At 40.3% G+C, this 26739-nt stretch overlaps 1 protein-coding gene and 1 long non-coding RNA gene across 2 annotated transcripts; one reads left to right on the forward strand and one right to left on the reverse strand.

The window, feature by feature from the left end:
* Window positions 1-9371: 9371 nt before the first annotated feature.
* LOC148361972 (uncharacterized) lies at window positions 9372-10151 on the forward strand. The gene has a single exon (XM_088343034.1). It carries the CDS (start codon window positions 9372-9374, stop codon window positions 10149-10151), a length of 780 nt encoding a protein of 259 aa, XP_088199160.1.
* A 6387-nt stretch (window positions 10152-16538) lies between these two features.
* On the reverse strand, window positions 16539-24323 carry LOC148361973 (uncharacterized). Its single transcript, XR_015851179.1, has 2 exons — window positions 21922-24323; window positions 16539-16872 (listed from the first exon to the last, which is right to left on the reverse strand). It is a non-coding gene; the product is annotated as an uncharacterized LOC148361973 (long non-coding RNA).
* Between the last annotated feature and the right edge of the window lie 2416 nt (window positions 24324-26739).

The following is a 26739-nucleotide window of genomic DNA, read 5'->3' on the forward strand; positions in this document are numbered from 1 at the left end:
CCTTTCACTTCATTAATAATTGTGTCTCACAGTTACAGTAGCTCTTCTGTGTATTTAAATGTAAAAAAAAACAACCACTCATGAATATACATATTTACATTGGCTCTCTTCATTATCATCATCATCATCATCATAATCACCATCACTACTTCCATCACTTTTTACCATCATCATTATCATCATTGCTAATTCCATACATTTACAGAATATTGTATAATTGGAGTCACTATTATGATAACATAGTTCTCTTGGGTGCTTATGGTGAAACTGACTGCTATGTGGTGTTTGTTGTTCGTCATACAAGTATCTTTGGACCTGCTACCTTAGGGTGTCCGTCCCCAGGCAGCAGGCACCATTCTTGAGTGTCCTGATATATGCATTAAAAAGACAAGGCTTGAACCAGATGCCTCCAGCATCAAGCTCCCACTTGACTGCCCTAACTCTGAGACATGAAGAATATATTTATTTATTTGTTTATTTTAAGATGTATATCTACGTTATTGTATACCCATTTATTTAGGTTTTTTTTTTTGTTTGTCGCCATCCTCACCAACATATTTATTCACCTCATCTTTGATGAATATAGGTACAGATTGAGATGGATTTACATAATATGGTGGTGACAGTTATATGATAACAATTTTCAACAATACAATAATAACAGACATATAGTTGATAATGATAATGATAAAAAAACAAAAACATAATTGTCATAATAGTTGTTGCAATAACATTTACATTTACATTATATGGATACCTATACATACTACTAATAATAACAATAATAGGCACATAAATGTTATAATAATAATCATCGTAATAAAACTCATGATAATACCAGATTAATTTAGTTTTACCCATCTATTAACTATATCATACTAATCACTAAATATCACTCAGACACCAATAATGACAATAATACCAATTATATTAATAATAATAATAATAAGTATTATTATTATTATCATTATTAGCAGTAGTAGAAGTAGTAGTAGTAGTAGTAATATTAGTAGTAGTAGTAGTAGTATCATCATATAATAACAATAACAATGTGGATTTGTTTACACCTTCAATTTGTTATATCCTTTCATATAGTTATTAGCATTTATTCTTTCCTATCGTATGATCTTTTTTCTATTAAACCAAAGACGCCTCCCGACTTATGTACATTCGACTTACGGATTCCGGCAGACACGATCATTTTTATGGGGATGTCGAAAAATATCCGGACATTGCTGTAAATTAGATTTTGTAGAGTGTGCATCTTTTTTCCGAGAAGAGGACAGTAAGCCACAACCGTGGCATCTTTTGAAGATCTCGACAAAGACTACAAAGAGTTCAGCTAAGTCAAATGATTCAGCAAAGCTAAAATTTGGTCTGTTAAATATTAGATCGTTTGCTCCAAAAGCTTTACTTGTTGATAACATTATTCGTGATTATAAACTTAACTGTATGGGTCTTTGTGAAACTTGGTTACGCCCGGATGAGTATTTAGCGCTAAATTATGCTTCTCCCCCAGACTACGAGAGTAGCCATATAGCACGCACGTTGAAAAGGGGTGGTGGTGTTGCGCTGATTTCTGAAAAATCGCTCAAATTTAATCCTCGTACCTCTAATAATTATAAGGCGTTTGAGGCTCTAGTGATGCGGTCCTCTCTATTGTCAATTTATGTAATAACTATCTATCGCGCACCTGGGCCATACAAAACTTTCTTAGACGAATTTGCTGAACTTTTGTCTGAACTAGTAACCGATGCAGACAAAATTACACTTATGGGGGACTTTAACATTCATATGAACTCCCCACTCAGTTCACTTACTATTGCGTTTAAGTCTCTAATTGATGCATTTGGTTTTAATCAACTGGTTGATTTGCCAACCCATAAAGATGGGAACACGCTAGACTTGATTCTGACTCGAGGAGTTTTAACCTCAAACATTATGGTGTTACCGTGTACTACCGTTATCTCGAAACATTATTTAGTTACATTTGAGGTGCTAGCTAAATGTAGTGTTAAAAAAGCTGAAGGATTTAGCGGACGCAATATAAGCACTGGCACAGTTTCTGAGCTCTTTGAACTCCTTCCTGGAGCAGTTGCGTCTTTCCTTCATACAATGGCTCGATTGACTCACTCATGAATGAGTTCAATACCACCCTGACTAGTGTCCTGGATTCAATAGCGCCCATGAAGCTAAAATCACGTCCTAAAAGACGCACGCCTTGGTTTACTGATGAAACTAGAACCCTTAAACAAGAATGCAGGAAATTGGAAAGAAAATGGCGCGCTACCAAGCTTGAGGTTTTCCATCAAACATGGTGTGACAGCTTGTTAAAGTATAAAGCGGCCCTTGCCTCTGCAAAATCGGCCTATCTTTTGAAGGTGATTGCGTCTCAAAAGAACAATCCCAAAGCCCTTTTTGACACTGTAGCATCGCTTACAAGGGAACAGACTATTGCAGATAGTTCGACGCACTCTGCTCATGACTTAATGGTCTTCTTTACTAAGAAGATTCAATGCATACAGGAAGAAATTGCTAAAGAAATTATTAATACCACACATACTAAAGGGCTGAAATCTACAGATGCACGACAGGGTGGCTGTCCTGGGAAATTGTCCGGTTTTAGTGAACTGTCACTTGATGATCTCAAACAGGTGGTGAATGCGGCCAAACCGACAACTTGCCAGTTCGACCCGCTCCCAGGTTCACTTATTAAAAGTCTTTTTGGCGTCCTTGGACCTTCAGTTCTAAATATTATAAACATATCACTCTCCTCAGGTGTAGTACAAATAAAAACAACAGTCTGCACTCTAGTCCAATTGATCTGAGAAACATTCTCCTCCAAAAGGGCTGGAGTGCATTGACAAATGGCCGCCCACAGTTTTTTGTAAGAAAGGGGGGTGGATTGGCAAAATGGAACATGAAACTCTTAACATACAGTTATGGGAATGTACATTATAAGGCAAAAAGGAGAAATCCATGTACATTAAATTAAAATTACACACAGCTGTTGTATGATCAAATAAGGTTGATGCTTCGGAAGACCATTGCTGGGAAAATACTGATATGAATGACTACATTCATTTGAATACAGCAAGTAAATACTTCATTAAAAATGTGGATGAATATGATGTGCTGCTGATTAAATGATAGCACTATTATAGCTGGAAAACATTTTAATATTGATGATATTGGCAAAAGGGTGGCATGCTGGCAGAGTTCGAGGTCATGGGATCAAATCCAGCTCCCAGTCTTCCTGTGCAGGGTTTGCATTTTATCCCCGAGCTTGCATGGGTTCCTCCGGGCACTCCGATTTCCTTCCACATTCCAAAAAAACATGCATGCCAGGTTAATTGGCTGGTCCAAATTGTCCCTAGGTGTGAATGAGCGTGTGAGTTGTTTGTCTCTGTGTGCCCTCCAACTGCCTGGCAACCATTTCAGGGTCTCCTTTACTGCCTACTGTTTAGTGAATCTAAGTGTGGTCTTGACTCTAGCCACCTCCCACTAGGCGGATATGGTTCAGTATATAGATAGACTGATCGTAAAAATTGTCCCATCTCAAAGAATCATTCTATTACCGTTCATTGCAAAGTTTAACTTTGCTCCATTTGATGTCGCTGCCTCCACAGAAATAGTGATCTACGGGTACCCAGGGATCAGGAGAGCGCCAGTGAGTTTGACACACACTATCTTATGTTTGAGGCAATCAGTTTCACCAGAGTGTCACCTTTTCTCTGCAAAATGCCACTGATTCTCGTCCCGTCACCCAACTGCATGATGTGGTTCTTGGGCTTGAACGTCTTGTCAAATCCATAAAAACATCTCCTCCATTGTGATGTCGAGTCATGTTTATTTGTATAGCCTTTAATCACAAGTCTCAAAGGGCTGTACAGACAGGCTATTGTTACATCATCCCCTGATCTAAATCCTACATGGGGGAAGAAAATTCTCAAAACCTCCAAATGAGGAAATAAATAACTCGAAGGGGCACATGAGGTAATCCCCTTCCAAGATGACCAGACTGCAATGGATGTTGCAGGGGTATCAACAAACACAACACAGACATCATCAACATTAACATTAAAACAGTAATAAGAAATAAAATAGAGATTGAAATTGATATCTTAACTGGCCCCGTTTGGATAGAAAACAAAGAAAAAAGATTTACGCTGTTGTCTAAGCTTCACACGGACTACCTTTCATTGAGTCAAAGCGATGTGTCTTCATTATTGTTCAATTAAACATTTTGTTGAAATATCTGCAGAAATGTGAAGGGTTTACTCACTTTTGCGACATAATGTATATTAGGAGAGTTTTTTTTAATGATGACTTTCCTTAATCTTAAGGAATTTCCTTTTAATTAAAGAACATGGAGGGAAAACCTCAAATCATTTGAAAGTAATGAAACGTTTGTATTTATTGTACTGGGTGGATCATTTTGACTCGGTCAGCTTGTGAGGATGAAGAATACATTTCTTGGAGGAAAATTTCATACAATCTCCTTCATAAAGAATTCCAAATGATAAGTGCTAAATTTATTGATTTGGTGATTTTTTTTCTAGGAAGGCTGCCATTTATTTTTATCCTATATTTCTTGGTGTGTTATCCTTGACCAAGGCCTTCGAATATAAAAAGCTGAAGTGTATTCATCCCGTAGTCACTGTATAGGTGAATGTTCTCTTTCTGTTGGAAATATAATTAATTAATACCTTTTCAATGGCCGAATATGATTTTTTTTTGTATCGGAAATGACACTGAATGTCAAAAGATGATGAGATGAATTCAGAGTTTCACTAGTTCATTGTCTTCTGATTAATATTGCATTGGTGGCTGATAGTTTGAGTGGGTGGATAGAGGTATGTTTTTCATATTATATAGAACATTGAATGCTTTTATATGCAACTTTTATTGTGTTTCATTTTGTTGGGTAAAAAAAGTTGTTTAAATAAATTTTCATATGATTTCAGTTAACCAGCAAAAATTGTTTCTGTAGATGGCCATTTGCTGACATTTTAGGTTCTCCAAAATCAGGAAATGACAAATCGGGGCTTAGCTTGGTCACATAACAGGAGCCAACTCAGAAAACAGGAGAGACCTTGCTCCAAAAATGAAACAATATTATATACATATTAAAACATGAAATAGTTAATCCTACTTGGTACACAGAATGCTTTACAGCCATACTGGCCCAAAAGATCACCAGCAGCCCCCTGCCCAGTCTGGAGGACATTGCCAGCTTTCTGAACAGCCGCCAACACCGTCTTAACACATCTAAGATTCATCACACCTCGGTAACCATTTTTTCAAACTGCTACAATCCAGCCGACGGTTCAGATCCCATGAGGCCAGAACGAACAGACTGAGGCATGGATTCTTCCCCCAAGCCATCAACACACTAAATTGGTTCGTTTGGCAATTTGTATGCTCGGCAGCCTGCATCGAATAACTTTGAGCTTCTGGACTTTCCCGAACGTTTTAAGGTCGTGCATTTGCATATCATTTGCATAACAGTAGATGCACAGAGAACACAAGAAAAACAAGTGATTAAGGAATCAAGCCAAAACCTCAGGCCCAAAATGTTAGAATCAGAACAGATAGACGTAACGTTTCACAACAAACTTTATTGCGGAAGCTGAGAAGTCAGGTATGGGAAAACAACCGCCAGCAATCTGGCGATCGCTGGGCAGGAGGGGCAGGGAGCTTACGGGATCGGAGCGTGGTCGGAAGGCGGAAACGAGTTGAGTAGCCGGGACGTGCGGTCGGAGAGTGGTCGATGGGCAGAAACGAGTTGAGATGCTGGGGCGGGAGATCGGAGCGTGGTCGAAGAAAGGAAAAAGTCAGGGAGCTGGAGACGATGGGGAAGCCAGGGGTAGACGAGCAGGATACAGGTAGGGACGGGACAGACAGGAGCCAGAGTCAAATAGAGCTTGCCTTGCATGTGAGGAGGTTCGCTGACGGACTGACAAGGAGTGAATAGAGGCGTTGAGTTCAAATAGGAGGGGAACTAATCAGGCAACGAGCAGCAGCTGGCACCAAACTAGCGGGCACAGGTGAGGGCAAAGGGTAATCGTGACACAAAGGAAATATTCAAAAGAAGCTAACAAAATTCATGACGCTACAAAACGTAAACGAACATTAAAAGCCTCGTGGAAAGAGGAGTTCATGTCGGTTGTAGCAGACGACGCAACGCAAACATTGCATTAATGAAGATAAGTAAATAAAGGTACATACTGATGGCAGAAGAAAAGCAGCGATATCACATACATGCAATGAATGTTATAAGTAGATTTATGATAAACTTAAATTTAAAGTGTTGTTCTGATATATATTCTGATTATCAATCCTTAATACTTTGCAACAATGTTTTTTTTTGCGATTAGGCGTCTTATTGTGTTTCAAGTTGTGAAAAATGGGGCAGGCAACTTTATGGCTGGGCAGGCAACCTTTCAGAGTATATATATATGCTTTAGCCAATCAAATTTCGAAAAGCTTCATTTAGCCTTGCATGAAGGCCTGGAGAAACGTTACTGCATTTACAAAGCTGGGGGGCGGTAATTCACTAAAACAATATCAACAGCCCGATTTAACTCACTGCTCAAGCAAATATGGTATATGGTGTTGATTTAGTTGTGCTTTTGTCGACCTGCAATGGCTTAAAGAGGACAAAATAGATTTGGTCGAAGATATACTGTGAAAGTCATTTTCAAGATGTAACTTTCCAGATAACACCAAGAAGAGTCAACAGACACAAGTAGCGCAGCACAGCTTGAACTGGATGTGCATTACGTCACAGGAGTCAAGGAGCGCTTTGTCACATTTGAAAATGTTAACAGTGAGAAGCGAGGGCCGATGACATTGCAGGTCTCACAATTCAATTTTTGGTGCAAAAAGAATGTCTGGGTAGATTTGTGGCATATAGTTAGGACGGTGCCATCTCATCTCATTAGCTGCACCGCCTATCCTCAGTAGAGTAGCGGGGGTGCTGGAGCCCATCTCAGTAATCATCGGGCAGTGGGCTGGGGACACCCTGAACTGGTTGCCAGGCAATCGCAGACAACTCGCTCGTTCGTTCACACCTAGGAACAATTTGGACCGGCCAATGCACCTGAAATGCATGTCTTTAGAATGTGGGAGGAAACCGGAGGAAACCCACGCAAGCACGGGGAGAACATACAAACTCCGCACAGGAAGTCCGGCAGCTGGATTTGAACCCACACAGGAGGTTCCCAAGACCTTAGAACTGTGCCACACACGCGCTCACCACTGCACCGCCGTGCTGCCCAGCTATCATCTCTTCTTGAGCTAAAGTAGTTTTCTGAGGTTTCTTTTTTTCTATACACGTTTAATCGCCTTTTAATTCAACAAACACATCACTTATTCAGAGTGGAGTGAAGATGCAAGTGTCAAATTCATGGCACGCCTCTATTTGATTGTCACTAGTTTTAAAAACGATTCGTTTGGATTGGTTCTTATTGGCGCCCTCTGTTTGGTTGGAATTTAAAGGCGCTTGTGAAGTGACACCGTTAGATAGATAGATAGATAGATAGATAGATAGATAGATAGATAGATAGATAGATAGATAGATAGATAGATAGATAGATAGATAGATAGATAGATAGATAGATAGATAGATAGATAGATAGATAGATAGATAGATAGATAGATAGATAGATAGATAGATAGATAGATAGATAGATACTTTATTCATCCCCGTAGGGAAATTCACACTTCCAGCAGTCTACCCCGTTGTTTATTAACAGATGAACATGATGCCCTAGGGGTGCTTGTAGCGAAGTGGATGACGTCACGCCAGTCCAAAAATTCGACATCCCTGCGGCAGATGGAAAACTTTTCTTTGTGAAAATCCAGGGATACACCACCTCGTGTTAGCAAGTCCGCCTCCTCTCCGATTCCCCCCGGCTTTCGTGTCTCTGTTTAGCGGCGTTGAAGCCGGATTGCTCCGGGTAGCTCCGGGTGGCTACACGTTAGCGTCCGGAATGCTAAACGTGAGCCACGTTCCCGCAAAACACAGCAACTGCGCTCCCTGTGCGCTTCGATGTTTTCCACCAGCACTCGATGATCTTATTTGGTCGTGAGTTCGCATTTACCATGATTACGGATGGTACCGAAGACTTATAACGCCGCTAGCCGCTTCGCTAGCTCCGGCTTTTCTTCCACGATAGGCCCCTTCATCACGCCGGCACGAGAATTTTTCAGGGCAAGGAGTTGAAATTCCTTGAATACACGCATTTCTTGTGCGTTAAAACCCATGTCCATAGGATAGAAGTAATCCATAGTGTAGTTGTCAAAACGGGAAGAAAAAACACCGAAGATAGGAGCAGACAATAAAAGGCTGGAAAAGGCAGCCGCCTGTGGCAGCGCCGCTTTAGTAGATGATGATGTTATTCTGCGGTATAGGTATTTATCCATTAAACTGTAGAAATATTGATATATGTCACTACCCATTTTTTTTCATTATGGTATCATTTTTAATTGACAAGTTATTCATTTGTTTAGACAAGATTATGTAACTTGTGTAATTTTGTTGGTCTTAATTGCGAATGTTAGGTCTATAGCCTTAGTTCTTTGAGTGGAATACACAATGAGAGACAGGAAAAGTCTATTTCAGTTCATGATTAGATAATATCAGCTCAATAATAAGAACGTGGAAGATTAAATTAAGCAAAATTTGGTCATCCCTGTTAGACAAAAACAATTGATTTCCTCATGATCTCCCTAAGGATGACGGAGCTATTGTCAGGAAAACAAAGCTCCATTCCAATGTTTTTTTACTAACCACTGTATAACAAAGCACGCTGGTGTTGGAAATAACGCCATTATTCTATCAGTAATGGGGTATACTGCTGTTATAACACCATTACCATTACTGGCGGTCAAGAGCAGAGCGTTACTTTGGCTGCAGAACTGCAGAGCGGCGAGCACCCACAAAACTGACACTGTTTGGAGTGGCACTTTGTTCTGCTCTCCTCTGAGTTGTTTACGTCAGGTCTTTTTGGATTATGTCACTGTTTAAAATAAAGACTACCATAAAGGTACATATCGCTTACGAATGTGGTATTTACTAATGCGCTAATGCGGAAAAACATAGCAATCCGCTTCCAGGTTATCGAGTGGCGGCAGTTTTGTGTTGCTCACGTCGCCATAACTACGAGATTTATTATGATTCCTGCTATATTAGCAGTCTGGACTGAGATTTTTCATCTTGAACAGCTGAAAGGTTTCAGGTAAGTATCTCGGACGATTGGCATAAGGTAAGTGCCGCGCACAATTGTTTATCGTCGCTCGGCGGTGAAGGAGCAACCCCTCCCCTGGCTGCTAAAACGCTGCTCGGCTTCCGACCGCTCACAAGTATGGGTTGTTGTAAAGGTTGCTCCCGCTTCCGTGGGCAGGTAGCCCTTCTAGGGGGACGTGTCCGTGAGCTAGAGCAGTTTAAAAGGAAAATGTTAGGTGCCGCGGACACCACTGCGAGCGTGGTTTGTAGCGAACCTGCTAGTCCGGTTAGCATTAGCCCTAAGCGGCATGCTAACCGCGGTGAGCCAATCCAGACACATAATAAGTTAAACCCCCTAGCTAGTCCCACTCCACCCCGGTCTACTGGCTCCCGCAACCTAGTTATAGGTGACTCCATCACCCGCAACATAAAGGTTAGCACCCCAGCCACGGTCATGTGTATTTCTGGGGACAGAGCACCCAACATTGAGGCTAATTTGAGGGAGCTGACATGCAAACCTAAACACCAGGACAGGGCTAGCTACACCAATATAGCCATTCATGTCGGCTCTAATGATACTAAAATGAGGCAATCTGAGATTACAAAGAAAAATATTGGTAGGACCTGTAATCTCGCCAGAAAGATGAGTCGGCATCGAATAATTGTCTTTGGCCCCATGCCTGCGACAGGCAATGATGAGAGGTTTAGCAGACTTGTCTCACTAAACCAGTGGCTGGCAAGTTTCTGTCGTAAGCAGGGATTTAGGTATGTGGATAACTGGCCTGCTTTCTGGGGCCGACCTGACCTGCTGAGGAGAGACGGCCATCACCCTAACTGGGAAGGTGCGCTCACTCTTTATAAACTGTTTAAGCCTCCCATGACAGGGTACACTAGTGCAGGCCAGGTCACAGGTGATTAGTGAGCCTGTAACCACGGGTGTGGAGTCTGTATTGCTAGATTCATGCAATTCACACAGTTTTTGTAGTTTAGAGCGTTCCATTGCCTGCACCACACACCCGTATCTCTACTCTTCTATAGCATCTTTTTATGTGCTTCTTACCTCTGATTCTCCCTTGTTAGGGGAGGAGGGAGAAGAAATGACAGTATTTTCCACCGCTAGTCATCCTGTTACTCCACGTGTCAACAATCTTCCTGTGGTATGGAATTTCGGCCGCTTCTGCTGACATATTCTAGACCCCATCTGGACCATATTCAAATTTTTAGGATAATTTTCGGAACTGTCAACAGACTTAGTAACTTATGCGGACAATGTTGTAATTATTGGTGATTTTAATGTTCACATAAACTCCCCATCAAATTCACTTGCGATTGCTTTTAAGTCACTGATTGACACATTTGGTTTTAATCAAATAGTTGATGTGCCCATTCATAATGATGGGAATACTCTAGATCTTGTTCTGACCCGGGGTGTAGTAGCCTCAAATGTTACAGTTTTACTGTATCCCAATGCCATCTCTGATCACTATCTTGTTAAGTGTGAGGTGCTGTTTAATGTTTACTGTGATAAGGAAAATTTAGGCTTTAATAGTCGCAATATCCGCCCTGCAACAGCATCAGCTTTAAAAGAACTATTACATATGGTAACTGCGGCTTTTTCTTTGTACATTGGGTCTGTTGACTCACTTACAAACAACTTTAATACTGCTTTGGTTGATGTTCTTGATTTTGTGGCGCACCTACTGCTTAGATTTCAACCTGAGAAGCATACACCTTGGTTGACTGAAGAAACCAGGTCACTCAAACAAGGTTGCAGGAAACCCCGTCCTACCTCAAAGATACGGTGGTGTTAAGACGGTGTTGGCGGCTGCTCGGAAACGTTGTCCGGTTTCAATGATTTGTCCCTTGATAGTCTTACACAGATGGTTAGTAGGGCCAAACAAACTACTTGCCTGCTTGATCCATTTCTAGCTTTACTGATGATAGATCTGTTTGGGATCTTAGGACCTTCAGTTTTAAATATTATTAATATATAGCTATCCTCGGGTATTGTTCCTGTAGCCTTCAATTCTGCTTAAGGGACCTATTTTTGACCCGGAAAGCCTAGGTAATCATAGGCCAGTGTCAAATCTGCCATTTTTTGCAAAATTACTTGAAAAGGTCGTTGCACAGCGGCTAAATGACTTTGTCGGAAAATAATCTCTTTGAAACTGTCCAGTCAGAATTTAGGGCAAATCACTCTACTGACACAGCCCTGGCTAAAGTAACCAATGATCTCCTCTTAGCAATAGATTCCGGTGCTACTGCTGCTAGATCTCAGTGCTGCGCTTGATACTTTGGACCACAACATATTACTTGTTCGTCTGGAAAAATGCATTAGTATCTCAGGAACCGTACTCTCGTGGTTTAGGTCCTACCTGTCAGACAGGACGCAATGTGTTAACTATGGCGATCTGACCTTTAAACATTCTGATGTCCCCTGTGGCGTTCCACAGAGCTCAGGACTTAGCCCCCTTCTTTTTAGTATTTATATGCTTCCGCTTGGTGATATTATCTGCAAGTATAATATTAGTTTCCATTGTTATGCAGATGACACTCAACTGTATCTGCCACTGGAGACAACTGAACAGTTAAGTTGTAGAAATCTGGAGGCTTGCCTTACTGAGATTCAAAGATGGATGTCACTTAACTTTTTGTGCCTTAACTCAGAAAAAACTAAAATTTTGATTATTGGTCCAGCTCACTGTCGTGAATTGTTTTCAACCACTGCCCTGAATCTAGACAAATGCAATATCACCCGTAGTGACTCGGACAAAAGTCTAGGTGTTGTATTTGATCGTAATCTGTCATTTCAGTTACACATGAAAAGTATTACTAGAATAGCTTTCTTCCACCTCCGTAATATTGCGAAAATTCGCTTGATGATGTCCCAATCAGATGCAGAGCTTTTCATTCATGCGTTTATTACTTCTCTGCTTGATTACTGTAATGTAATTGCTTTCTGGTCTCCCGATGTCTAACATCAAAAGTTTGCAGCTGGTTCAAAATGCGGCAGTCCCGTGAAGATCAAGATTTCAAGCTATGGCACCGAAGAAGAAGCCAATATTTATTATTGTAATATTTTTTCATTTTTATTTTATTATCTTGTTATGAAATGAAAATAAATGTCAAGAAATAAAAATGGATTAAGACGAGGTCACTACGGTGACGGGGATCCATGTTCACCCCTTGACGTCTCGAGCACACGTCAGTTGTGCTCGGCAAATCGCGCTGTATATACGCGGAGAAAGGCGTTTGACCGTCACATGCGTTACACACGCTAATTCACGTGATAACACAAGGCGCAGAACAAACGTGCTATGACCGGGCTCCACCCGCGATTACCCGCTAAAATTTCGCGTCCTACCCGCGTATAACCACGCCCTGGCCGCGGCCGTAGCACGTCGTTCCGCGTCTGTACCGTGTCATTACCTCGTGTGTACCACGTGTGCCGCCCGCGGTACCCGTGGTCTAAAGTTTTGAGCAGCGCAAAGCTTTTGAGCAGCGCAAAACTTTTTCGCGCGGCCAGCCGCGTGTGAATTTCTTACCGTGTGTAAAGCACTGCTGTATCTCGTCTGTATCGCGATCTCAAAGCGTCCAACAGCGGCTGCTTCACGGGCAAAAATTTCTGGCCATGATTCAGCCTCGATACGCCCGTGAAAGGCTGTGTGACCGGGCCCTTAGATAGATAGAAACATGCACATCCAACAATCTTTCCTAACCACGACATAATCCATCAGTACTCTGTCCACCATCTCACCACCATTCACTCTGACAAAAGTATATTTATTCACGTCCCTCTTTTTAAACAATGTATTTGCAATCACCAACTCATTTTCCACACATAACTCAATCAATTTCTCCCAGCTCTTATTCCTTCTTGGTACTCCATATATACCAACCACATTTTCAAGTATTCCATCACTCACTCTAGCATTCAGGTCACCTAGTATTACCACTTTCCACCCGTCTTTCGCACTTGCCACACATTCGGACAAATCCTTCCAGAAATCCTCTCTCTTCTCAGCACTTCTTTCGGAACCAGGTCCATATGCACTTATAGACATCCATACTTCTACACCCCACTTTAATCGCACCCACATCAATTTCATAGATATATCTTACCACTCTACCAGTTTTTCCTTTGCTATTCACACTCACAAGCACAGCCACTCCTTCTCTAGCATGTCCACATGTAACTCCAGACTTAATGATTTATTAAAAAAAATACTGTTGCTGGGCTTGGAACCGTTTAGCGCATTTACATTCAAAAGACATCTCTTCTTACAAATGCTTTAGGTTACAAAGCTACTCCCAGAACAAATTGAATTCATTCGTCGAGTTACCACTGGACTTTAATAAACAATAGAATAATTATAGTGTAAATCAAAGAAATATATTTAGCATAAGTAGCACATTTGAAGCCCCAGTACCCTTTATGACAGACTCTGTGGCAGCACAACAAGCCAGGCCATGAACCCGGTTAATTGTGTGTGATTGTCTGTCTTGTGTTTGTTTCGGTCTGTGTGAAACAGAAGAAATAAAGCTGGGGGGAAAAGGATAAAACAAAAAAAGGCAGGTTTAGGGGGAAGGCCCCTCAACAGTACATCAACAATAATAATGTAACTGTCACAGACCAGGAACGGAGACGGGACCCAATTTGGGTTCGTTTTACTCAGTTTTTATTAAGAAGGAGAACAGAACTTGCATCCACGATCCGATGATCATCTGTCACGGGTGGCAGAAGTGGCACTTCCGTGTCGAGTGAAGGCAGTTGTTGACAGCGAGAACAAAGAGGTCGATGGCCGGGGCGGAGGAGCAAAAACATAAACGGGTCCAGAAAAGAGGTCGGCAACAAATATCAGATAGATAGATAGATAGATAGATAGATAGATAGATAGGTAGGTAGGTAGGTAGGTAGGTAGGTAGGTAGGTAGGTAGGTAGGTAGGTAGGTAGATAGGTAGATAGATAGATAGATAGATAGATAGATAGATAGATAGATAGATAGATAGATAGATAGATAGATAGATAGATAGATAGATAGATAGATAGATAGATAGATAGATAGATAGATAGATAGGTAGGTAGGTAGGTAGGTAGGTAGGTAGGTAGGTAGGTAGGTAGGTAGGTAGGTAGGTAGGTAGGTAGGTAGGTTCACTGCCTTTTGCACCTCCCAGATGTTTCCAGTGCGACAGGTGTGCGAGAAATATTTTGCGAAAGGTAAGGATGTTTATTTGGCTTTCATGGACTTGGAAAAGGCATATGACAGAGCTGATAAAGAGGCGTTGTGGCAAGGGATGGTAATGTATGGAGTGGGTGGAAAGTTTTTGGAAGCATTGAAGAGTTTTTATGTGAACAGCAGAGCATGTGTAAGAGTAGGGAGTGAGACAAGTGAGTGGTTTCCTGTGTTGACTGGTGTGAGACAGGGATTTGTGATGTCACCATGGCTGTTTAATATGTACATGGATGGCGTGTTGAGAGAGGTGAATGCAAAAGTATTTGGCAGAGGTGTAGAGATGATCAATAACAGTGGAACAGTGGGCATTTGGGTTGGCCATGGTCCAAAAATGTTTGTGTGTGTTTTTGCTATTTTTTCCCCCTTTTTTAGTCAGTTGTTGTTTTGCAAATGCTTATGGCTGATTCTGAGGAAACACAGAGAAGGTTGGTAATAGAGTTTGGAAGAGTATGTGATAGGCATAAGTTATGTGTGAATGTTGGGAAGAGTAAGGTGATGAAGTGTTCACGTGGTGGAGTGGACATGGCGTTAGAAATAAGGTTGCATGGACAGGTGCTTGAAGAAGTTAAAAGCTTTAGGTACTTGGGTTGTAATGTGGCTGCAGTTGGTGGGATGGAGTGAATCAAGGAAGCAAGGTTTTGGGTGCTCTGAGGAGAGTGAAGAGCAGTGTACCCTCTCAGCTGCGCGCGTGCGCAATTGCGCACTGCTCGCACATTCTCAGCGCACAAGAAAATCTAGCCAGCGCACAAAAATGAGGGCTCAAAATTACAAATTAAGAAGCAAATTATGTCAATTTTACAGTGCATGAAGGTAAAAATACACGGGTTCCCCTGACGTTGTGTACTAAATGCGATATTTTGAAGTCGAGTAAAGTTGAGTAAAGTTAGTACAGTTTGTCGAGAACCGGCTTCTTCGGCTCGGCTCACTAAAAGGAACCGGCTCCTTTGGGTCTTAAACGGCTCTTCGGGTTGTTTTTGCTTCTTTAATCCCAAAAGGACAAAATATTATGTAAAATTATGCACAAAATGACTTAAAGGAAGGGGGGAATAGAACATAAAAGAAAAAAATACCAAAATGAAAAAGTAGTGAAAAGCTGAGAAAAAAAGAAACAAAGGGAAGAGGAAAAAAAGAAGGAAAAACAATTTTAATGCCGGAAAAAAAGAAAAGAAAGAAATGTAGGAAAAAAGTAAATAGAGAACAAAAAGAAAAAAGCAACAGCTTGGAAAAAATAAACACAATGAGATTTTTTTTAAAGGAATAAAAAAAAGTAGAAAAAAAACATGGAAAAAAGAAGAAAAAGTTTGTGTTGCATTCAAATAATTTCCAATTATATCAAGTGAATCTTGTTGCCAACATTGTACTTCCACTAAAAAATGTGATTAAGTACAGTTCTGTATCTTACAACCGACTAAATAAGCCCCCAAAAATGTTAATATAATGCGACAAAATATATCAGGAAATAAAAAGAAATGGATATCTTGTAAAAGAATTGTAAGAACAAACGACGTTTGTAGGCCGTAACACCCTTTGCAATAGTACATAAGTCAATTCATTCAAAAGAGAAAAATAATTTTGCATTGCCGGAAATGTAACTTGATGTCAAGTTTTGGACAATTAATTATCTTGCCACACTTGGGATTATGGTTGGTCACTGTTGTTTGAAGCGTTGCTCACCGACTTTGTGTGAACGCTCAGACCCGTGGAAAATTAGAGGGAACATTGGTGATGAGCAACAAGAGTATGAGTATGAATGTTAAGATGGGACTGTATGAGAGTGTGATTTTGCCGACTGTGGGACTGGGAGATGACTATGTGCTGGACGTGCAGAGATGTAGAGCCTGAACGCAGATTTGAGAAGGAAATTAAATATTTTTGAGGTGAAGTGTTTGAGGGATATGTTAGGAGTGACAAGATTGGATAGATTTAGAAATGAAATTGTGAGAGACAGAACTGGAGTACTAGTGAAACTGAGCAAGCGTGTGGATAAGAGAGTACTTGGTTGGTTTGGACACATGGATAGGATGGATGAGGAGCGAATGTTGAAGAGGATCTACAGAGCAGAAGTAGTCAAGTCAAGTCAAGTCATTTTTATTTGTATAGCCCTAAATCACGAAGAGTCTCAAAGGGCTTCACAGATTGTTACACTATATTACACAAACTATTTTCAACCGACAAGAGGAGTAGGTTATTCGTATGCAATGGAGTAGAAGTGAGTTTTAAGTTTAGATTTAAACATTTCCACTGAGGTTGCAGATCGAATCTCAGGGGGAAGAGCATTCCACAGCACCGGTGCCCGGATGGAGAACGCTCTCGAACCAGCAGAAGACTTCTTTGCTCTCGGGATCATCAGAAGACCAGCACTCTCAGATCGTAGGCTTCGGACCGGGACATAGTGGCAGATCAGATCTGAAAGATAAGAGGGAGCAAGTCCATGTATGATTTTGTACAATACTAAGAGAACTTTGAAGTCACATCTTTGGCTAACTGGGAGCCAATGCAGGTTAGCCATAATCGGTGTTATGTGATCGTACTTTTTTGTCCTAGTTAAAAGCCTCGCTGCGGCATTTTGTACTAGCTGAAGAGACTTGATTCTGGACTTCGGGAGACCGGAGAGTAGTGCATTGCAGTAATCGAGACGGGAGGTAACAAATGCATGAATTATTGTTTCCGCATCAGACTGAGACAGTATTGAACGGATTTTAGCAATGTTGCGAAGATGGAAGAAGGCAGTTCTAGTAATTTGCTTTACATGCATCTCAAAGGATAGATCAGGGTCAAATATGACACCTAAATTTTTAACTGAGTCACTCTGTGTGATGTGACATTTGTCAATGTTCACAGCAGTTTTTGCGAATAAGTCCCGGCATTTAGAAGGACCAATGACTAACATTTCGGTCTTTTCAGAGTTAAGACGCAAGAAATTGAGTGACATCCACTCTTTTATCTCAGTGAGACAGGCCTCCAAATTTCCACAGTTTAGTGTGGAAGATTCCTCCAACGGAAGATATAGTTGGAAGCTGATATTGTACTTGCGAATAATATCACCTAATGGAAGCATGTAAATGTTGAAAAGTAGGGGGCCGAGCACTGAACCCTGCGGAACACCGCAGGTAACATTAAAGGGCTCAGATGTCGTTTCACCATATTTAACACAGTGCGTCCTATCTGAGAGGTAAGATTTGAACCACGAGAGGACGGCTCCTGAGAGACCAATCCATTTTTCCAACCGTTCTAGTAGGATATTGTGGCGTACTGTGTCAAAAGCAGCACTAAGATCCAGCAGCAGCAAAAGTGATGAAGCGCCAGAATCCATTGACATTAGGAGATCATTTGTTACCTTGATCAGAGCTGTCTCAGTAGAGTGGTTAGCCCTGAATCCTGATTGCATGGATTCAAAAAGGTTATTCTCCGATATGAAAGCATTCAGCTGCTGTGCCACTACTCTTTCGAGTACTTTAGAGAGAGTAAATGGAAAAAAGTAAATGGAAGGAGACCAAGAGGAAGGCCACGATTGACATGGATGGATGGTGTTATGAATGCACTGCAGGAAAGAGGTCTAAACCTAGTGGAAGCTCGAGCTCTTGTTGTTAATAGGAATGAGTGGAAGGGGTGTTGTAAAAGGATAGTGGGATGTTTGGACGTGTTCTAAGGGATGGGCAGGGCACCTGTATGATGCGGCAGGGGTAAACCAGTGAAAGCTGTTGGGCCCTGCCGTTGAATAGAAGAGTGTGTTTTGTCACCCTGAGAGTGACATGGCCACTTTCTTGTGTCTTGTTGCATCTGGAGGGACGAAAGCATGACCAACTCGGGTCCCGACGTGCCTGACTAGTTTGGGTGTTTGGGCATTTGGGTTGGGCATGGTCCAAAAATGTTTGTGGGTGTTTTTGCTATTTTTTTCCCTTTTTTGTTTTCTTTGTTATTGTATGTGTTTGTCTTGCTGTCGGTCACCTCTCTTGAGGGATATGACCAAGGTAGATAGATTTTTTTTAAATAGTTTAAAATATCCAATAAAATGTGTTCCACTTCATGACTGTGTCCCATTTATTGTTGATGCTTCACAAGAAATTACAGTTTTATATCTTTATGTTTGAAGTCCGAAATGTGGCAAAAGGTCACAAAGTTCAATGGGACCAAATATTTTCGCAAGCCACTGTATGTTACAGACATTTGACTACGGATATATTTTATAGACACTTCTGCTGAAGTACTTCAAAAGTAATATAATGTAAAAACACTACCTAAAGAAACACACGACAAAAATACAGTAATATTATAACAATACTACGGATAGACTACCTAATTCTACTCTGGAAATACTTTAAAAACCCTACAAAAATACTACTATGCAAATATACAAAGATTATTCTGCACAAATGCTGCAGAAATATGTTAGGATTGTATAATTATATTTATCCTACAGTTGACATTTAATATGTTATATGTGTTCTCAGCCATTTTGAAGAGTTCTCAGCCTGTAAGCTGCTCTTCAAGGCCATGAGTTGTTTTTGATGTGCAGCCTGTCTTTTGTCTCACATACCAATGGATACATCCTGACCTGTTCATGCCCATAACTCAAGATTGTTCTTCACCAAAGAGCCTGGGAAGAAGGAAGGGAGTTTGCCCAGGACAGAGGTCACCTTTCATCATCGGCTGGAGAGCAGGCCTTCAAAAGAAGACTAATTAACTCTACGTAGCAAAAGTTAGAATACGGTCTCGATTTGTTAGATAGAATCCCCGCCCCTCAGTAAATCGAGACTCATGTATTACAGGGCAAAAACTAAATATTAGGAGGGAAGGTTCGGAGATTTCTTCAGAGCCCAGCTAGCGAGCAAGCGAGGAGGAGATTCGTAACAGCTCGATCTCCGGGGCTCTCAAAATGATGATTAATAAAGTAACTAATTCTAAATAACCGATTCTCTATGTCATCTTTTATTTCAGAGCGTTTTATTAAAAATGTTGGGGACATGAACCCAACATTTAATACCACAAAAATAAAACTACCGTAGTACAACTCCTATGGAAAGAGATAAAAAGAGTGGGCATGAAAGAGAGAAAGAGTGAGAAAGAGGATGAGAAAGCGGGAGAAAAAGGGTGAAATAAAGAGCAAAAAACAGATAAAGAAAAAAGCGAGAGAGAGAGAGAGAGAGAGAGAGAGAGAGATACAGGAGGGGGAGAAAAAGAAAGAAAGAAATACAGGACGAATAGAGAGGGAGGGAAAGAGAGAGGGAGTAAGAGAGAGAGAGTGAGAGAGAGAGAGAAAAGTGAGCAAATGAAAAAAAAGTGAGAGTTTTTCTCTTGCGCTTCTCTCAGCGTTGTCCACGGGCCGCTTGTTTGACAATTGTGTACCAAAGGCTGCAGCAAGAAGTACGATAAAAGCAACGGATCATTACCTTTGCTAAAAAATACGACTAAAACCGATTAAAGATCAGAACTATTAAGAACGAGTAGGCGAATCTATGTCATTCTTTTTTCGGCCATTACAACGTCGTTACCGTAACTGCTGAATAAAAGCGGAGCGCTCCGTACGGTTTTGTGCATGTTTACGTATGTTTTTGTCTGTTTTTTACGTTTTTGTGCATGCATTGACCTTAGTTTTTGTATGTATTCACGTAAGTTTTCTGTGTTTAGGTACATTTTGTGCTTTTACGAACAATTTTGAGTGTGCTTATGTCTGTTTTTGTGTGTGTTTTAATACCTTTTTGTGGCTGCGTTTACGTACGTTTTTTTATGTATATTCACTTACATTTTATGTGTTTACGAACAATTTGGTGCACGTTTATGTTTTTGTGTGTATTTACGTACATTTTATGTGTTTATGTACGTTTTGTGTGTTTACATACGTTTTATGAGTTAACGTATGTTTTATGTGATAAAGTACATTTGTGTGTATTTAGGTACGTTTTTGTGGGTATTTACGTATGTTGTATATGTTTATGTACTATTTGTGCGTTAAGGTATGTTTTTGTGTGTATTTTTGTACGGTTTGTGTGTTTACGTATAGTTTTGTGCGTGTTTATGTACAGACATACTGATTGCTATTTTATTGTATTGTTTATTATTTATTTTTGTTGCACATCAGGTGTAGGATAAAACTTGCTCCTTAGGGGCAATAATTATTACAAGGTTCTATAACATAACTCCCTTTCTGACCAATACTCTCATAAACACGTGTGAAATGGTTCCATAGATCCATAAAAACTCAAGCTCTGGTTCATAAAAAAATGTATGTGACACTTATATAAACAGCACAGAAATCTTTCTATGTACAATGGTCAAATGCTTTCATACACGCTGGTATGTGTATGACCAAATGATAGCGTTTACAGAGATAAATAAAATACGTTCAAAAACAATACTGAAAATCTCATGAAATAACATGTAAAATGCTTTATTAAGACATGTGAAAGGCTTCCATAAACAAGCATTTGACCAGTGTCTCCACACGCCACCCCAAAACACAGATATTGCAGACTTGCAGGGTTACTGTATTTTCCGCATTATAAGGCGGACCTAAAAGTCTTAATTTTTTTCAAAAGCTGACCATGCCGCCTCATAATACAGTGCGCCTTATATATGGATCAATATTAAGTTCCTACATTGGAAGATACAGTTGAGTGTCATCTGCATCGCAATGGAAACTGATAATATAATTAGGAATAATATCACCTAATGGAAGCATGTAAATGCTGAAAAGAAGGGGCCAGGTACTGAACCCTGCGGAACGCCACAGGTAACACTAAAGGGCTCAGATGTCATTTTACCATATATAACACAACGCGTCCTATCTGAGCGGCAGGATTTGAACAATGAAAGGGCGGTTCCTGTGAGACCAATCCATTTTTCCAGCAGATAAGATGTTATGGTCAACAGTGTCAAAGGCAGCCCTAAGGTCCAGCAGCAGCAACAGTGATGAAGCGCCAGAGTCCATTGCCAGTAGAAGATCATTGGTCACCTTAACCAGGGCTGTTTCAGTGGAGTGGTTAGCCCTGAATCCTGATTGCATAGATTCAAAAAGGATTATTCTATTATAGTATGACACTAATCTATTATACTATACTATACTATACTATTATACTATCGTACTACAGTGTTATTGTTACTGTACAGTGACTTGTTTACCTGACTGCCCATTCTGCACATCTGGTTAGCTGCTACTCTTGCACTCTTTGCACTACTGTATAATACTATACATAGCCATAATTATTTAATATATTATTAGTACTTCAATACTCCAACTCAATACAACATTTTATTTATATCTGTACATTCAAGGAAACTGCGGGTCAGATGTATTGACATTTCGTTCTGTATACACGTGTACTAGAATGACAATAAAGTATATCTGAATCTGAATCTGATTATTCTTAATCACAAAATCATCATTCAGCTGCTGTTCCACAACTTTTTCAAGTACTTTAGAAAGAAAAGGTGGGTTTGACACAGGTCTATAATTACCTAAGCTTTCTGGATGAAGGGTGGGTAGTTTCAGTGTAGGTTTAATAACAGCAGACTTCAAAGCCACTGGAAAAATACCTGAGGAGAGTGATATGTTGATAATATTTAGAACTGAAGGTCCAAGGACCCCAAAAATACCTTTAATCAGCAAACCTGGAAGAGGCAAGTAGTCAGTTTGGCCATACTCACCACCTGCATAAGATTAAAAAGTGACAGATCACTAAACCTGTAAAAAAAAATGACCGGACAGACACCATCTCGCGCATCTATAATTTTCAGACCTTTAACATGTGATGTATATACATGGTCTTTAGAAAACTCGTTTTTGTTGAATCTCCTTATTAAAGAAGACCATAAAGTCATGGGCTGGATGGGTAGAACTATCTGGAATAATTTGCTGCCTCATTAGCGATAATACAGTGTCAAAGAGGATTTTGGGGTTATTCTTTTGTGCCACAATCAGTTGTTTTGGATTTTGGTGAAAAAAAATACTATGATTTCCACTTGTCCTAGAAGCGGCGGCCTTCACAGTCAGCTTTCCTTTTTTCACAGTCGTCATGTCGAAAATGGGGAGGGCTAAAATTCTCACAAAAAGCCAAGGGCAAAGTGGCCAAAGGGCTACTGCCGTCATCCTGAGAAGTAATGATATTTTTTGGGTACAAATGTATCTTATACTCCGGTCAACATTCCTGGGGCGCCACATATTATTGATTTTATGACACCGGCCCCGCAACAATTTGATCACGGGCCATACCTGCCCCCTGGTCAGACTTTGGACATGCCTGGCATAGGCTTTTGAATCAGGTGACCTTTCTAAACGTTTTACGAATGCCCAGTCCACACTCACGCGTACAGTGCTCATAGTGATTTAGTACTTGATTGTCTTTCTATTTTGTCTTTTTTTACTTTTTCACTGCTTTGAAATAGGGGTAAGATCTTAAGCCCAGGCCCGAGCTCCACCCAAAATTCAGGTGGGGACTAAGATGTTAATCATTATGTTTGTGTTTCACGCCGAGCTTTTTTCTTGATGACTTTTTCTGCAAAATTATCCTCACGTCAATGTTCTTTGTTTCTTTTTCTTTTCTGGAGTATTCGCGAGACAAATTTCATCCCCCTCTCATGCAGTGCAGCCCGCGCGGGCGTGCTGGTTGGCACCGTCAAAACCAAAGAAATGGGCCCAGGGCAGGGGGGGGGAAGTACACCAAAATCACCCTCATTCTCTCGAGTCCTCAAAAATAAAATTCGGGCTGCCTCGGGCTCGGTCTATCAAATCAAGTTAATTGGTCAGGCTTAGGCTGGGTTAGGCTGGAATACCCAACAGCCCAGGTCGGGTAGGGCTGGATTCTTTTGTCTACATCTCACCTCTACTTCAAAAACTTTTAATCCTGGCGTGTTTTACTTTGGTAGTTTTCTAGCATGGTGTTTGTTGACTACGGTCATCATGCAGTGTATGTATTTATGCCAAACCTCGTTTTATATCACCAAGTTCTGTTTGCAATAATTCTAAGTTTGTCACGATTATCCATTGCCCTCACTTATGCCCACTTGTTTGGCGCCAGCTGTTTCTCATTGCCTGATGGGTTCCTCTCCTATTTAAACTCAGTACTCCATTCACTCCTGGTCAGTCGTCAACGAACCTCTGTACTTGCAAGGCAAGCATTATGACTCTGTCCCGTCCTGTACGGTATCCCGCTCGTGCAATCAATATCCGCTACGATCCCGTCTGTCCCGTCCTGTCCAGTATCCTGCTCGTTTATCCAGTATCAATCCCGTCTGTCGTCCTGTCGGGTATCCTGCTTGTGTATCCAGTATCCCGTATCTATCCCGTCTGTCCAGTCCTGTCCAGTATCTTGCTCGTGCATCCGGTATAGAGCCCGCCTGTCCCGTCCTCACCTGTATCCTACTCAAGTATCCTGCATCCCGTATCGATCCCGTCTGTCCCATTCTGTCTGGTATCCTGTATCCGGTATCGATCCTGTCTGTCCCGTCCTGTCCGGTATCCTTCTCGTGTTTCCTGTATCTGGTATCGATCCTGTCTGTCCCGTCCTCACCTGTATCCTGTTCATCCTGCTCGTGTATCCGGTATCGATCCCGTCTGTCCCATCTTGTCCCGTATCCTGCTCGTCTACCCCTGGCTTCCCTATTAAATACACCAATGACAATAACTACAATAGTAATAATATTATTAATAATAGTTATGATATAACAATTGCAACAATAACAACAAAGTTAGCTCTAGAAACACTATTCCCAATCTCTTGTATCACTCATACCCCCATTTTCTTCACCCCTGTATTCTGCCAGTAATGTTTTTTTGTATTTAAATTTGAACAAGTGAATAGTTGGACATTGTTTGATCTCATCTTGTAAATTGGTCCAAAGTTTGACTCCACACACAGACACACTCATACTTTTCCTGGTTGTTCTCACCTTTGGCATTATGAATTTATTACAGCCCATTAAGTTATAATTTCCCTCTTTCCAAATGAATAATTTAAGGATGATTTCTGGAACTATGTTTTTGTTGACCTTAAATAGCAGTTGTGCAGTGAAAGATTTTACTAAATTATCCAATTTTAATCATTTGGACTGCAGGAATAACATATTAGTATGATCTCGATATCCTACCCTGTGTATGGTTCTAATTGCAAAAAAAGGGTCTTTTGTGAACTTTTGTAATTATTGCCCCAAACTTCTGCACAATATTTTAAGTATGGCAGAACTTGAGAAACAATATAATAAATACAATACATTATAATTAAAAATGAATTTGGCTTTATTAATTATTGAAATGCTTTTCGATACTTTAGTTTGTATGTGTCTGATGTGTGTTTTCCAGCTTACCGTATTTTCCGCACTATAAGGCGCACCGTGTTATAAGGCGCACCTTCAATGAATAATATATTTATAAACTTTTTCCATACATAAGGCTCACCCCATTATAAGGCGCTATAAGTGCATGCTGGTTTAAGATCAGGTAATTGTGCAATTTTGTAATTGGAATCCTGTGCAGTCCTTCAAGACATTTTTGTGATTAAGGGCTATATAAATAAATGTGACTTAACTTGACTTGGCTACAGTAGAGGATGTAGTTACGTTATGCAACCATTAGATGGTGCCGCGCTAAAGGGAATGTCAACAAAACAGTCAGATAGGTCAGTCAAACTTTATTAATAGATAACAAACAAGCTTTCCACAATCTTCATTCACTCCCAAAATGAATAAACAGCTGTTTTATTATTTTCTCTGAGGTAAAGCATTTTCGTGACACAAATCTTTAACATCTTTGAACAACAGCAAGGCATAACATTTTACTTTTCCTCCATTTAGTCAACACGCAAAAAAACGTCTGACACTGTTATGGTAAATTAAACGTTAGTGCAATCACAATATAGTGACACTCGTAATGTGCAAAAACAACAAGTGGAAAACAATAACAATAAAGTAATAACATAATAACTGTAAAATGTAAAACGTAAACACACACCAAGTAGGACCACCTCTGAATTCTTTAATGTTAAGTTCCCGTGCCAGCGCTGTTGTCTTCATTCGAATAGTGATTGTACTGACACTTCTACTTGCTGCTCTTTGTTCAACAACCCACTGTTCAAGTGTGTCCTCAAACTGTGGCCATCTCGCTTTTATTGTGACGGAAACTTTGTTTAGTCTTCCTTACTTGGCGCAGCTTATCCTCAGGCTTCCTCCACTTGTTGCTGCTCTATTTCCGTGTTCTACTGCGTGACTGATCGTCTTGAATTCAAACTCTGCGTTGTAAGCGTGTCTCTTAATAGGAGCCATTTCAGGGTCTTTATACAAACGCACAAATAAAACATAATCGTTGTTTAATATTTCCCAGTATGCACAGCGCACTTCTTCTTCTACGCGAAAAATGGAGTCGGTGGTTGCTTCTCTTAGTTGCGAGACCTTGCAATTCAATATTGATCCATATATAAGGCGCACCGGATTATAAGGCGCATAGTCAGCTTTTTTTTTTAAATCAGATTTTATGTGCGCCTTATAGTGCGAAAAAACGGTAATTTATTATATATGATGACCCCTAAAATCTTAATTTCTGATACAGTGTCTATTTCAGCACCATCCATTTTTACTTCTAAATTTTGATTTGCCTTGCAATTACCAAAGAATATTACTTTGGTTTTATCTAAATTTAAAGATAATTTATTTGTATCAATCCATACTTTTAGGTTAATTAATTCACGATTAATACAGGTTACCAAATCAATATAGTTATCATTTGAATAGAAAATGTTAGTGTCATCTGCAAATATTACTATTTTCAATAGTTTTGAAACATTAAAAATATCGTTAATATATAAATTAAATAACTTTGGACCCAGGATAGAACCCTGTGGTACTCCACAACAGGTGTCCAAGTATTCAGATGACAACTCTCCCATTTTCACATATTGCTACATTCCCGTCAAATAAGTTTCAGATTCAGATTCAGATTCAGATCTACTTTATTGTCATTCTAGTACACGTGTATACAGAACGAAATGTCGATACATCTGACCCGCACAGTTTCCTTGAATGTACAGATATAAATAAAATGTTGTATTGAGTTGGAGTATTGAGTACAAATAATATACTAAATAATTATGGCTATGTATAGTATTTTACAGTAGTGCAAATAGTGCAAGAGGAGCAGCTAACCAGATGTGCAAAGTGGGCAGTCAGGTAAACAAGTCAGGTAAACAGTAACAATATAACACTGTAACAATAACACTGTAAGTACAATAGTGCAGAGAAACAGATGTGCAAGGAGTGGCTAGCTATAAAGAACTGCCAGTAGTGCAA

The sequence above is a fragment of the Urocampus carinirostris genome, chromosome 8, assembly GCF_059441175.1.
Source record: "Urocampus carinirostris isolate Australia breed hairy pipefish chromosome 8, RoL_Ucar_1.0, whole genome shotgun sequence".
Classification (NCBI taxonomy): Eukaryota; Metazoa; Chordata; class Actinopteri; order Syngnathiformes; family Syngnathidae; genus Urocampus; species Urocampus carinirostris.